The 14,541-nt window shown below is 34.6% G+C and overlaps 1 protein-coding gene across 1 annotated transcript in view; it reads left to right on the top strand.

The window, feature by feature from the left end:
- The window catches only part of TRHDE (thyrotropin releasing hormone degrading enzyme), a 455,256-nt gene that overhangs the window by 220,812 nt on the left and 219,903 nt on the right, over positions 1 to 14,541 (top strand). The window contains exons 4-5 of the mRNA XM_044679190.1: positions 7,448 to 7,602; positions 10,793 to 10,906. Coding sequence (XP_044535125.1) covers positions 7,448 to 7,602; positions 10,793 to 10,906 — 269 coding nt within the window. The remainder of the gene's footprint in view (positions 1 to 7,447; positions 7,603 to 10,792; positions 10,907 to 14,541) is intronic.

Raw genomic sequence — 14,541 nt, 5'->3', positions numbered from 1 at the left:
TATATATATATATATATATATATATAAGACTTAATGGCTTATGATTTCTCCAAGGCAATGGGGAAATGTGCAATGTGGAAGGGATATCTGCATTATGTATTGTTTTATCTTCATTTATCTGCCATTATCCTTTGATTTGTCAAGAGAATTGTATATAGATAACTAATAATTATAAGAAAATACCATATATACATATATATAGGTAGGTGCATGTATGAACAAATATATGTATATACACAAACTACTAGAAACTATGAATTTTGCTTTGAAATCTTATTTCATATATTTCATAATTCTAGATGAATTTCCATGTCATGAGAAGAAACGCAATAATGCTTCATCCCACTTGCTTAGTAGGATGATTTAGTTTTTCTAAGAAGCCATTTTTCCACAAATATTATTCCTCATTAGTCACTTGATCCCAGATTCTTCAGTCATCAATATTTGGAACCACTTTTTAAAATAACAATAATAAATAATAATAGTAATAATCATATGTATATAATACCTTAAGATTTACAAATCATTTTTACCTATATTGTGTCATCTTCACAACAACCTGTGAAGTAAATGCTATTGTTATCTTCATTTTGCAGATAAGGAAACAGCCCTTGAGAATTTAAATGACATGTCTCAGATTCTACCTTTTAAGAATCAGAAGTAGGATTCCAAATCAGGCCTTCCTGACTCCAAGTCCACATTACTAAAGGCCAGCTGTGGCACCATTTATACTCTATGTGTGAAGGGAAATGAGAACAAATGCATTTGTAGGGATCTGTGAACTGGAGCTAGAATGAACTTTCTGAATCCACCCAAGTATTGCAGTTATCATTTTAGAGAAATCTTGGGAGGAAACATTTAAAAATATGATAGATAATTAAAATGCCAGGGATTTTGAGATTTAGTTTCCAAGGCAAAGTTTTACTGTCTGTGGAAGGTTGAGAGAGCAAAACTGTAAATTAGAAAAAAATTAGAATAATTGTCTTGCCATTTAGAAACAAACTGAACTGAAAGGAAATGTTAATGACTGGAACTTGAGTGCTAATAGGTATACTTTAAAGGTTTTCTTAGTGATTTTGGTCATGAATATTATAGGACATAATTATTTTTCCTTTTGATCTTGCTATAGTTTAATTCAATTCAATAATTTTGTATACATGTATGTCAGTGCTAGCTATGTATAAAGTATTCTATTCTTGATGTTTTGAGATATTCCAATATACATAAGAGAATATAGTGTGGGAGAAAAATAAATATGTCTATAATGCCTTTTTTCTCAACCTCATACTTTCCACTTTCACTGATACCAACCTGGTTTAGGCTCTCATCATGCCTCATCTAAATTATTTAAAAAATTTTTAATTTCAGTAAATGGATTATATCTTCTGATATCCCCAAAAATCTAAAACTCCACTGTCAGACTAATATTATTTAAAAAAAAGGGTAGGGACTTGATCATGCTGTTTCTTTGCTAAACATGTTCATGGCTCTCTATTGCTTATTGTATTAAATTTAGACTTCTCACCCTGGAGTTCCTTAGTCTAGTTTCAACTTGCCTTGACAACTTCATTGTATACCCCTTTCCACATTCTACTTTCTATGGAAAATAATACTGCTCTTTACCTTTGTCGTAAATTGACTCTCTCTGGCCTTGATGTCTTTGCATATTCTTTTTTTCATACTTGGAATGGTCTTTTGCTACAAATCTGTTTCTTAAATCTTTTGCTTCCTATAAAGTCTCATATAAGAGTTCAACTCTTTCATGAAATTTTTGCTCTATCCTCTTTCCTCTTCCTTAAGAGTATCTCTTCCCACTCTCTCTTCTGAGCTTATTGTATTATATGATAAAGTTTGATGTGTACTTGTCTTTTTTCACACTAGATTGCATAAAATAAAGTTTCTGAAGTTGAAAGCAACTCAGAAGTCATCAAATCTCTATTTGACCATGGAGACATAAATTAGGTATAATAGAGACCTTGCATTAAAATCCCAACTCTGCATGACCTTGGACAGGTCACTTTATTATTATTTTTTAAACCCTTAATTTCTGTGTATCAGCTCCTTGGTGGAAGAGTGGTAAGGGTGGGAAATGGGGGTCAAGTGACTTGCTCAGGGTCACACAGCCAGGAAGTGTCTGAGGCCAGATTTGAACCTAGGACCACCGGTCTCTAGGCCTGGCTCTCAATCCACTGAGCTACCCAGCTGCCCCTGGACAGGTCACTTTAAATCTCTGTGATTCAATTTCCTCCCATGTAAAGCATGGAGGTTGGACTAATTTTCCTTCCAGCTCTTGAGCTGTGATTTTATGACTTTCTATAATCTTATGTTCTATTTTGTAGTCCAACTTCCTAATTTTACAGAAAAGATATAGAGCTTGCCAAAGGGTAAATAAATTTATTAATCCCATAGAGGTAGCAGAGTAAGAATACTTCCTAACACAGGTATTAATGACAACTATTAATCTAGCCTCTGGTGGAAGACCTCAAGGAATGGGTTACCTACTGCTTTCAAAGGCATATTTTATACTTTTGAACACTAATTATATTGAAGAATTTTTTCTTCCATCAAAACTAAACCTACCTTTGCAACTAACTCTAGGCTCAAACAAAAGAAATCTAATTCCCTTTCCTCATTACAGCACAGACCTTCAAAAACTTGAATATAGCTACCTTGTCAACCCATATCTTGTCTAGCTTAATAGCCTAGAACTTTGAGGGTAGGTACAGATATCCCTTCCACATCACAGAAATTAAGGGTCACAGTGTTCCCATAATCCGTATGAAATTTTTTGGCCCTCCTTTTTTTTCTTTTTCTTTTTAAGGGATGTTTACAGTATCTTATTAAAGTGTTATAAAACTTGAGTTGAGTATTTTAACTTTAAAAAAAGAAATTGTGTATATATGGTAGTCAAAAATAAAATGTTGAGATTATACAACATTTTACCTACATTTTATGCACTTCTGAGTTTCTAAACTTTTTTCATGCCATCTGATAATCTTCGCGTGTCACCTATGGCTTCCTCAAAATTCTCCCAAAATTCCCATTTAATTTCTTGTGCTGATGGAATTGCAATGAGGAAATTCATGATATGGAAGGGACACTTGCATCTTGTATTATTTTATCTTCACTTATCCCCATCATCCTTTGATTTATCTAGGCAATTGTATATAGATACCTAATAATTATAAGAAAATGTGTTTTGAGTGAGAAGGGACTTTAGAATTCATTGAGCCTAGCCTCTGATTTTACAGATGAGAAAACTGAGTTGCAGAGAGGTTTGATGACTTCCTCAAAGTCAAACAGCTAATGTGACTGAGTCAGGATATAAACTCGGATCCTCTTGAATTCAATTCCAGTGTTCTACCCACTTTCCAAATCTACCTTTCCCTATTTAAAAAAAATTGTTTGACTATATAACCTTAGTATAATGCAAAATGCATTAAGTGACCATACAAACAAAATGCCTTGGGATTCCAGAGAAATCACATCCATTTGGGGCAACTAGAAAATGTTTTTTTAAAGATAAGGAGAAATCTCATGCTTCTTCAGTGATTTTGTGACTCTGTGATTTCCCTAATGTAGATAGTCAATCTTACAGTGGATCTTACTTATATTATATTTTAGGTTATCTAGGAGAAATGTAAACAACATATACAGAGACATCAGATATATATTATAAGAATTCAGAAGAGAGAGACTAGGGGAAATATCCTGGAGGAGGTGGCGTTTGGACTGACTTTTGAAGGATGGGTAGGATTTGACAAGAGGCAATAACATTATTTTTAATATGGCCTTTAAAATTCCATTTAATATTCCTTGTGGGTTTGCCATTTATCCTGATACTAGCTTGTATGTAAACCCAAATATTACTTTAAAGATGATAAAATTGGGAAGAAGGCATGGTGGAATGATTAAAAATAAAAAAAATAGCAGCACTTGTTCAAATAAGCTCAGAAGGAGGAGCTGACCAAATTTGATATCAAATTCTTTCTTGATAAATGGGGTAACTGATAGTGGGAGTGTCAGGAAAAGAGATGTATTAAGCCCAGATTAGAAAAGCTTATAATAAATAGGAAGAAAAGAATGAATTATAGCTGAGAACACACATACATGCGCTCACAGAGCTTGTGATTTATTTCCTCACCATATCTCCTCCTTTACATTTTTAATGTATCTCCACCCCTAAATCTAACTCCAATGAAGAAAAAAAATACTCTCAAGAAGGGAAAGAAAGAAAATTTGAAAACAAGAGAAATAATTGTCTTACTTTATAAATTGCTGTTATATGTATATATTATATTTGTGCTATATAAATATATGTCTGTTTTAAAAGTTTTAATATTTTGCTTATGAAGTGCAATAGAATGCAACCAGGTGGCATAGTATATGGAATGTCAGAGTTGGAGTCAAAGAGACTCATCTTCCTGAGTTTAAGGCTGACCTGAAATACTTAGTAACTGCGTGACTCTGGGCAAGCCATTTAATCTTGTTTGCCTCAGTTTCTTCATCTGTAAAATGAACTGGACGGGGAAATGGCAAACCACTCCTGGATCCATGCCAAGAAAACCCCCAAAGGGATCATGAAATGTCAACCAGAAATAAAGATCAAAAACAAGAATAACAAATAGATTTCCAATATAACTAAACTCATTATTATACAGATTTATCTAAATCTTGAGTCAATCATGTCTTTCATATCAAAACTACATAACAAGCTTAATATAACTTAGCTATTAGGATCGTCTGACTCATTTATACATGCATATTTAATATGTCATAACATATGTAGTGATTTCACAGCCTTTGAGATGATTACAACGAAATGAAGCTTAAACTTAGACATTTGCTATTTGTCTAGATAGTCCTCTTGTTTTTTCAGTGTTTGCTCTTTAAAATGTTCAGGGAAAAAATAGTTATTACATGTACTTTCTCTTACAAGTAAAGGTTACATTATTCATTATAATCGGAGGTCTATGTCTTTACTGTTGTCTTACTTCATTTTATCTCAAAAAGATGAAGTTGATGTAAAAATATTTTTCCTCTTTGGTTTTGACCTTTCTTTATTTTACATGGATTACATAAAGTAAGCTCCAGAGTATCTACTGTGGGGTGTAGCATGAGTCAAAGAAAAGCTAAGTTAAAATTAGAGCCTAATGCCTTGGCACATGCTATTGTTCAGTTGTTTTCGACTTTATGTGACCTCATGGACTTTTTGTTCATGGTGTTTTCTTGGAGAACACACTGGAGTGATTGCCATTTTCTTCTCCAATGCCCTCCTATTTTACAGATGAAGAACTGGGGCCAATAGAGATTAAATGACTTGCTCAGGATCACACAACTAGGACATATCGGAGGTGAAATTGGAACTCAGGTCTTTCTGACTCCAATTCTGGTATTCTATCCAATGTACTTCCTAGCTGCCCCAGCCTGACTCATAATTTGCTTTTTTTCCATCCTTTCCATGCAGTTGAATTTCTCAGAGGTTGCACTGAATTGTTACGTATTAAATTACATTCATGTTGCCCAAGGTACACTGCCTGATATAAGCAAGTAGACACGACTGCTGCCCATTGAGTTTAATACAATGCAATTCAACACACTTTTGTTGAATCCCTACCTTACAATGTGCTACGTGCTAGGCATCGAAAAATGAAGCCATCTTTTAACTCAAAAATGCTTAATGTCGACTTGAGGGATGGGATATGACCTCAAAGCAGCACTCATCCAAACCTGATCTCTAATTATTATCATTACTCACAGGCATTTATTGAATACTCATGTTGGGCAGAAGAGTATTGTACTGGGTGTGTAGAAGGCTTGTAGTATAAGATACTATTTAACTCTAGAATACATTTGTGCTTCAGTATTTATTTCTCCATCCCAGATTCTTTGATTTGGTACTTGGATGCCCAACTTCAAATATGCAGGCTTAATCATTTTGCTCACTTGGCCAGCGCTTGGCCAAAGTCAGTGACACATACTAGAAACTTACTTCCATCAGACTAGTTGCCTGTATGCTCCTTTGTCATGACTCCCACATCCTGATTTCTTTATCTAGAATCTGTTTTGGTACTGACTGTACTGTACGGTGTCTGGACTCAATCATTGCCCAGTGGCCTTATTCAGTATGATCCAAATGCCAAGAAATGGAGTGGACTTAGTCACTTTTTTTTGCCTAGGATCTATCATTGTAATATTAAAAAAAACAACATTCTGATTTCATACTGATGCCCATATCTGTGCCTCTTCTTTGCACAAAGCTTCAATAACAACCTCCTTTAAAAAATAAAAAGAAAAGAAAACCTTTTTCTGTCCTTATGGCCAACTCAAATACCAGAGTCATCATAAAGGCTTTCAAATGAATGTGATTTTTCTCTTTTCTCCATCCCTGACTTGTTTGGATTTCTTTTTTTATTTTTTACCATCCATCTTTGAATAAATACTAAGTATCAGTTCCAAGGCAGAAGAGTGGTAAAGTCAAGGCAATTGAGATTGATTAAGTGACTTGCCCAGGGTCCCATAGCTTGGAAATGTTTGAGCCATATTTGAACTCAGAGCTTCCTGTCTCCAGGTCTAGCTCTCTATCCACTGAGCCACTAGTTACTCCATGAATTTTTTAAATACAATTCTTTATTATACCTTGTGTTATCTACATTTATTTGTCTTTTTCCCTGCACTTGATTTCAAAGTTCTGGAGGGTAGAAATCTTGCCTTTTCCAATTTTGTTTTATTTTCAAGGTCTGACTCAGTCTTGCAGAGAATATAATCTCCCTAAATATCTGTTGAGAGAATAAATATTAAACACGGCACATCACAGTCTTTCATGAAGAAATATAAAAACAGGATCAAATTTTGGTGTTGGAATAGATTTTTAGTGATACTCTAACCAACCCCTTTATGATAGAGAAGGATGCTGAGATATAGAAAGGCTACATAACATGCCCAAGAATACAATATATTTCCTGACACTGCCAGATCTAGAGAACCCAAGCGTCCAGGAAATACGTCTTAAAATGTACATATGGTATTACATAAAAGTGAAGCCCCTTTTATGAAGGGAAGAAGAATTCAGTGTTCTCCTAAGTAAACAATCTATTTTCTTTCAGTATTTCCTATAGATTTGTCATCATGGATCGCTGCTTCATGAGGAAGGCTTGATTTGTTAAAATTTATTAAGATGAATCTTTTAGGTACAGCACTAGTATTTCCAGGTCCCTGTGCCCTTAGGTGTGTATCTATATGCTGATGAATGAGATGAACTGACTTCTACAAATGGGCTGAAAGTGCCTACCATCATATGAACATGATATGTGTTATAAAAATCCTATTCTGCTCAGAACAATCATTCCCTCTCATTGTGATCTCTGGATATTTCTAGAAAAATAGATTTTGAATTCAGGAACCTTTGTATAATAAAACTTCTTTTTTTCTTCCTTTCTATTTCTAGATCTTTTAGCCGTGCCTAAGCATCCATATGCTGCCATGGAGAACTGGGGACTAAGTGTGTTTGTGGAGCAAAGGATACTCCTGGATCCCAGTATTTCATCCATTTCCTATTTGCTGGATGTCACAATGGTCATTGTGCATGAAATATGCCACCAGGTATGAGAAAAAAAAGAGGGCTAGGTGTAAGTAAGTACATCGTGTAAAATGAATGAAAACTCCAGATGATTTATCAAGAATTTTGATTAGGTGCCAACCTAATATCTCATTAAATCAGTTGCTTTAATTACATGCAAAGCACTATGTTGTTTTACCAGAAGACGTGCCCTTTTCTTGGCTGACTTTACAAACACAAAACAAACATACGGCAAATTGCTCTGATCAAATACCATAAACGAGCTGCCTTTCTTTAGCTTTGTTTAGATAGTGAAGTGGCAGTCCTGCCCAGACACCTCCTTGGAGACCAAGTTCAATCTCTGCTCTTTACCAACCTACTTTTCCTTCCTTTTGATTACCCTGATTGGTATATATATCTGGTAAGCACAGTGATAGGCCTCGAAAGTGATTTATTGCAAGCCTCCGAGATGCAGGCTGAGTTTTGGGTGCGTGTCAAAATTTGCTCTTGCTCAAATCAATTTGTTATTCCCTTTCTCCCAACACAGTGCCACTTAGGAAGTCTTTCGCTTACTCAGATATGGACTGTCTCTTTACAAATGATAGTCATTTTTTTTTGGTGGTGGGGAGAGTGCAGGGTATGTAGTATTCCAAGAAATAATGTATGGTACTCATGTGCATTAATATACATTAATATACATCATGGTAAATCACTGATAAAAATTAGTTCATATTTCTTTTATTTCTTTTTTATTCTCTTGGATGAATCTCATTATTGGCATTCTATATTATTTAATAGAAGCCAGTGTGTCTGTATGTATGTATACATATATATGAAAATATTTATCTCTATATCTCTAAGGAGATATATAATATACATGTATATATTATTATAACTTTTTTTCAGAAGAGGAAAATAAGGCTCAAACACACATGAAGTGATTTTTCCAAGGCTACATAGCTAGTAACTCTAAACTCCTGATTTGAACTCAAATCTCCTGACTCTAAGTCCAATAATCTTTCTCCGATATCATGAAGTAAAAACCCTGGAGACGTTGCACTTTGCCCATCATATAAAGAAGCACATGGGCAGACCTTGACAAATCCAAGGCCAAAGGAGAATTTTAATCACATGCTCTTTGCATGAAGGTCAGTTTAAGAGGGCTGATGATTATTATAAGATCTTACCATTTTGCATGTATTTTTGCATCTATGTATATAACTGTCTCTCTAGAGACAGAAAGAGATATACTTCTCCTGAGATATGCTCCTAGATCCATGTCTCTATAGACCCAGAGATATGGATAAATTCTTCTAGGCATAGACATTTGGGCATGTGTCTCCTTAGGCATTCGGAGATATAGAGATGTGGATATATCTAAAAATATCTCTGATTTAATTAGTAAGGGTCCCTCAAGATGGGAAATAGCACTATCACTTCTTCCGTGACTTACTTTATAGTCTAGGATGTTGTCTGAGGCACAGAGTAGCTACCTGACTTGTCCTGGGTCACACAACTAATAAGTATTAGAGAGGGAATTTGAAAGCTTCCTACAATATCATTTCAGAATTTATTTAAAACACACTAAAAGCAGTTTTCTAAAAACAAATAATTGCAGATCTTAGTTAAGAACAATTGAAATCTTAAATGTTTCACCCAAGTAGCTTTTATTTTCTGTGAGCCCGAATGTTTTCAAAAGGTATACCATAGATCATGTCTGAACCAAATGTAAATGAATTGAACTTCTAAGGAATCATAAAGAAATATGCTAGTGTGGGAAAGTTAATCTCTATTTGCTAATGTCCATCTGTTGAATTAATAACAAATGGGCATAAGGAGCAGTGAGGAAGCATAGTTGATAAAGCATCAGGCTTGGAGTTGGGAGGTCCTAGGTTCAAATCTGGTCTCAGACACTTTTTAACTGTGTGACCCAGGGCAAGTCATTTAACTCTAAGTGCCTAGTCCTTATTGCTCTTCTTTCTGAAAACAGATAATTAATATCTATCTTAAGACAGAAGGTAAGGATAAAAAACTCAGTAACAAATGGATATAGACAATGTGATGTCCTCTTGCAATCATCTACCCTCTTAAAGTGACCCTTTTAAGAAGATCATGTAGTCAGAAGTCTTCTTTGACCTTTATTTGTCCAGGTGCTTCTTTTTATGATGGGGCAAATACAACATCACCTGAGCTACTCAAATCCCTGGCTTCATGGTGTTGTAGGAGGATTGTTGAATGTGGAGTCATGAGACTTTAGCTCAAACCATAACTTTAGAGTTTCTAGCTACCTAGCCTTGGGCAAATACTTCATGTGTCTGAACATTATTTTCCTCTTCTTCAAAATGGTTCAAAATAATATATCCCAACTAAACAGAGGGAGCCATAAGGAATCCATGAAGGATCTGTTATTTAATCAGCATGGAGAATTTCTGGTGTGCTGTTTCTCTACCAGTGCTGATCACAAGCAGCATGTCTTAGATATGTTACAGGGAATTGTTGGAGGCACAGTAAGATTAAGTGATTTTCCCAGGGTCACACAGTTTTAGAGGTAGGATATAATTTCAGACTTTCCTGGATCCAAGCCCAGCAAGATCCAAGATCCACCATCCTATACCACTTCTATTATTAAAAATAGTTTTTTTCTAAATCTTGATGTGATCTATAAGTAAGATTACTTATTACTAGGTACTGATGCACTGGCATAGTGTCCCTTCTAGCTCTAAATCATTAATTTTATGAAGTGAAATGGAAGAAACTTTTAAGCATTTGCTGTGTGCTGGGCATTGTGCTAAGCACTTTATAAATATGCCATTATGACATTATAATCCTAATTTTATTGCTAGAAGGCTCATCAGATTACCTAGCCTAATCACCTCATTTTACAGATGAAAAAACCAAGATTGTTTCCAAGAAATTTAAGTGACTTGCCTGGTAAGAGAGTGTGGCAGAGCTAGAAATAAAATCAATGCCACCTAACCTACTGTCAAGTGCTCTCTTCACCATAATATGCTGCTCTCCACGTAAACTAGGTTTCTTGAGAAAATCAGTGATCAGGCATCTTTCTCTCCAGTGGTTGAAGGTTTCTACATTTCTTCGTAGGTGGAGGGTTAAGGGGCAGGGGATGACAGCATGACTACATCAATTTCAATTGAGTGCTGAATCAATCTAATTCTTATATATCTGCTTCTGGAATGTTGTGAGAGTGACATCATGACTATTGCATTTGTCTTATAGTGGTTTGGTGACCTTGTGACTCCGGTCTGGTGGGAGGATGTATGGCTGAAAGAAGGCTTTGCTCACTATTTTGAATTTGTTGGGACTGACTACCTCTACCCAGGCTGGAATATGGTAAGCTCAGTTTTTTAAATGCTACTAGGAAGTCCTGGTGAAAGGCTATTTTCTGTTGCCTTATGTTTATATTATAGCCAGAGATGACTAAAAAATGCCCAGTGGTGCATGCAAGTATCAGATGTCCAATAAAGCAAAACCAGGAGGTGTAAAATCATTTGACAACATTCCAAGATGGTTATCTTTCTTGCTATAAAAGAAATGAGGTCAAATCTGTAATACCCAAATCCTAAGACTGAACACATTTCTCTAAGTCAAAATTTCAAATTTTGTTGCTGGAGAAAGAAAACTATTTGTCAAATTTAGTTTGATAAAATATAAAAGGATAAACTGATCTTTAAACAAAATTAAAATATTTTCTTTAAAATGAGATCAGACAGGAAAGTAATTGAAAAATCGGTGGAAGTTTTTTGACCATTTTTTATTATAGACACGTGATATTTTGAAAAGAATTTGTAAAAAAAAGCGATTACATTACCAAATAGCATTTATTAATATCTTACTCTATATAGTTATGCCCTAAACCCTTTATCAGTGTGCCAAGGAACTGAGCTAGGAATGTGTCATTTCTTAAGCAGTGCTATCTCTGTGACATGTCAGGGATGACATTTTGGGGGTGTTTTGAATAACTCTGAATTTTCTCTCTGTTTGTCATATTCTGTCACAGTTACCCCAGTTTATTAAATGTAGGTGACTGAGTTTGCATTAAGCCTATCCAAGATAGAAGTTGTTTGGGAACCAAGCTATGAATTTATATTAAGTAGAATTTTATTGTAAGCTTATAAAATATCAAAATTTTCTTAGACCTCCAAATATGGCACTGGCTTGATCTCCTCTGTGGATTAATATAAGGTGCACTAAGAATGCAATCATGATTTTAACTCTTTTGAATTATCCAAAACATTGATGATCTGATTACATGGCATTATTATAAGTATATGATTGGCTGAAGATATGGTGCCAAGGTAAAATAGGGGGACATCTGGAACTGTTCCTGGACGAATTTCTCTCATAGAAATCAACATATATTCTTAATGAGAGAGAAATGTTAATTATGTACTGGCTAAACTAAACCTTATTGTACATTATAGGTATATAAACAATTTCTCAATAGCCTCAATATAATTCAAATACAGATTTTTATTTATTGCGTGCACCGTTTGGCCCCATATTTATAAAGACATGTGGCTCAGTAGTGTAAGGCCAGAGTTGAAGATATTGTTGAGAAAAGTATGATCTTTTATTTTAATGGATTGCTTTGTGATGATGTAGAAATTAATTAAGTGATACAAAATACTCTGAAGAAAAAAGAGCTAGTTGTTTGTTAGAATGTGTTACTTATTATGAAACATTTGAAATGAAAAGGATAATATTTAAATAAATGAAAAGTATTTTTGAAATGTATCTTTCTGCTGCTTTCTAGGTAAGCCTTTTTATTTTTTTAACTACCACACTTAATTTTTTATCATGCATGGATCATTTCCAAAGTTTTGATTTCATTATGAAATAAGCTGCTTTATTAGGAAGGACATGGTCTTTGGCTTCTTGGGTTCTCATAGCTGGCTGTCTATTCATCATTATGAAAAATACATTTTAAATGAAAAATTAATCCTAAGAATCATATATTCAGTGGTGTTTTAACTTTTGATGATTTTAGTCTAGTGATAGGCTATAACTCTCAGTGTTCTCATGGTAGATTTTAACTTGAATCATTCATTCTTCTTATATCTACTCATTGAACCTACAAATTTAGGTCTTATGGAGAAATGCATTTGGAGAATTTAATTGGAAACGGACATGCCACGTAATTGGCACGACTGAAAGCTTTGTATTTAATAAGAGACAGGATGCATTAGAGAGATGAAAACCCTCGGGGTGACCAAAGTAGAAGGAGTTAAATCCCAGAAATTGAACTAGTATTTATATAGGAAGAAATGCAAAATCCCAGTGCTACAAATATTCATAGTGTTTTTAAATTATAAAAATAACAACTGAAAAGATATGATCCATCATCATAAATTACAAAACTAGTAGAAAGCAGACAAAATATGTAGAATTGGAGGCATTCTTATTTGTATGTCTTGCCATAATATTTCTTATATGAATCTCCTTCACTCTCATCCTATGGCTACCATCCTATCTCCAGATCTCATTCCCCTTTGTCTGAATTATTGGAATACTCTCCTAATTTATCTTTTTGTTTCTAGTTTTTCCCTGTCCTGAATCATCTTTCATATTACTGACAAAATGACTTGCAGAACTACATGTCTGACCATGGCATTCCTCCCTCCCTTAATAAACTCTCATGGTTCCCTATTACCTGTAAGACCAATTTTATCTTCCCTTGTGGATATCTGAAGCAGTTCACAACTGATTCCCTTTCAATCTTCCCAATCTTTTAATACTTTACTCCTTTTTACTTACGCTATGCTCAAGCCAAACTGGTTTTCATTTTGTGCTTCATAAATATTTCATTTCCAAACTTCTCCATATCTGGAAATCATTGCCTTCTTAGAGCTACCTCTTAGAATCACAGCTTTTTTTTTTAAGGTTCAGCTCAAGTACCACTTTTGACATGAAATCTTTCCTGATCCCTTTAGCTGCTATTGACCTCTCCAAAATTATGTCAGTTTTGTATATGTCTGTATATGCAAATGTTGCATCTCCTACTTGATTGAATGTAAGCTCCTTGAGGGGAAAAACTATTTCAATTTTTCCTTTATGACTCAAGCACTTAGCACAGTGCCTGGAATATAGCAAGCTCTTAATGTTTATTGTTTTGGGTGCTGGTTTTGTCTTTAATGAAGTCCAGAGGTTGTTGGATTTCCTAATCTCTGATTTTGCTTTTTTAGAGATATAAAACTATCTGAAAAGTCCTTAAGCAAGTTGTTTTCTATGCATTTATTTTTTTCTCATGGAAAATAAGCTACTAGAACATACCAGCTAAATTGAAACAAGCAGGATGTGGTATGACATACACTTAGGATATACCAACACAATTTTTCATAATATATCAGCAATACAGCATGAGGAACAGGCTAGAAGGAAGAATGAATGACAGCTGTGTCAGCACTAATCCATACTCATGTAACATGGACCAAAAGTTACTCTGTAGGGGGTTATTTAGCCTTATTTTAGTTGAACCTCAAATAATGTTATCAAAACATAGACTGCTGCCTAGAATGTGGGAATTTAGAGAGCTGGCCTCTTTCTACCTTTAAAGTCATGATTTCATGATTCTCAGATATCTGAATTTATAGAATTTCAGTTTTCTGGACAGTCTATCTATCAAATCCTGCCTTAGAGTCATGGAAGAGCCCCAAAATTATTAATGAAAATCTTGCCCCATTTTATGCTACCACCTTCTCATACTCTGACTCCATAACCAATAAACACTGGGCTAAGGCTTCCCAAAGTAGCATCAGTTTTTCAGATGGAAATATTCACTTTTGTCATTATATATGTAGAATAGGAAACTTAAACCTAGAAGGGCTTCATTAAGCCAACTCCTCATTCTATCGATGCAAAATTGGATGTCTCTCGAGGTCAGAATGCAGATGAAAGCATACAATTCTTCACCTGCTTATTTGAGTTGCTGTTTTGGGGGGTTAGCTTTTATATGATTATTCACTTAC

Source organism: Gracilinanus agilis, chromosome 5, assembly GCF_016433145.1.
Source record: "Gracilinanus agilis isolate LMUSP501 chromosome 5, AgileGrace, whole genome shotgun sequence".
In the NCBI taxonomy this organism is placed as follows: Eukaryota; Metazoa; Chordata; class Mammalia; order Didelphimorphia; family Didelphidae; genus Gracilinanus; species Gracilinanus agilis.
The sequence above is the reverse complement of the archived record's forward strand: the minus strand, read 5'-3'. Positions and strand labels throughout refer to the sequence as shown.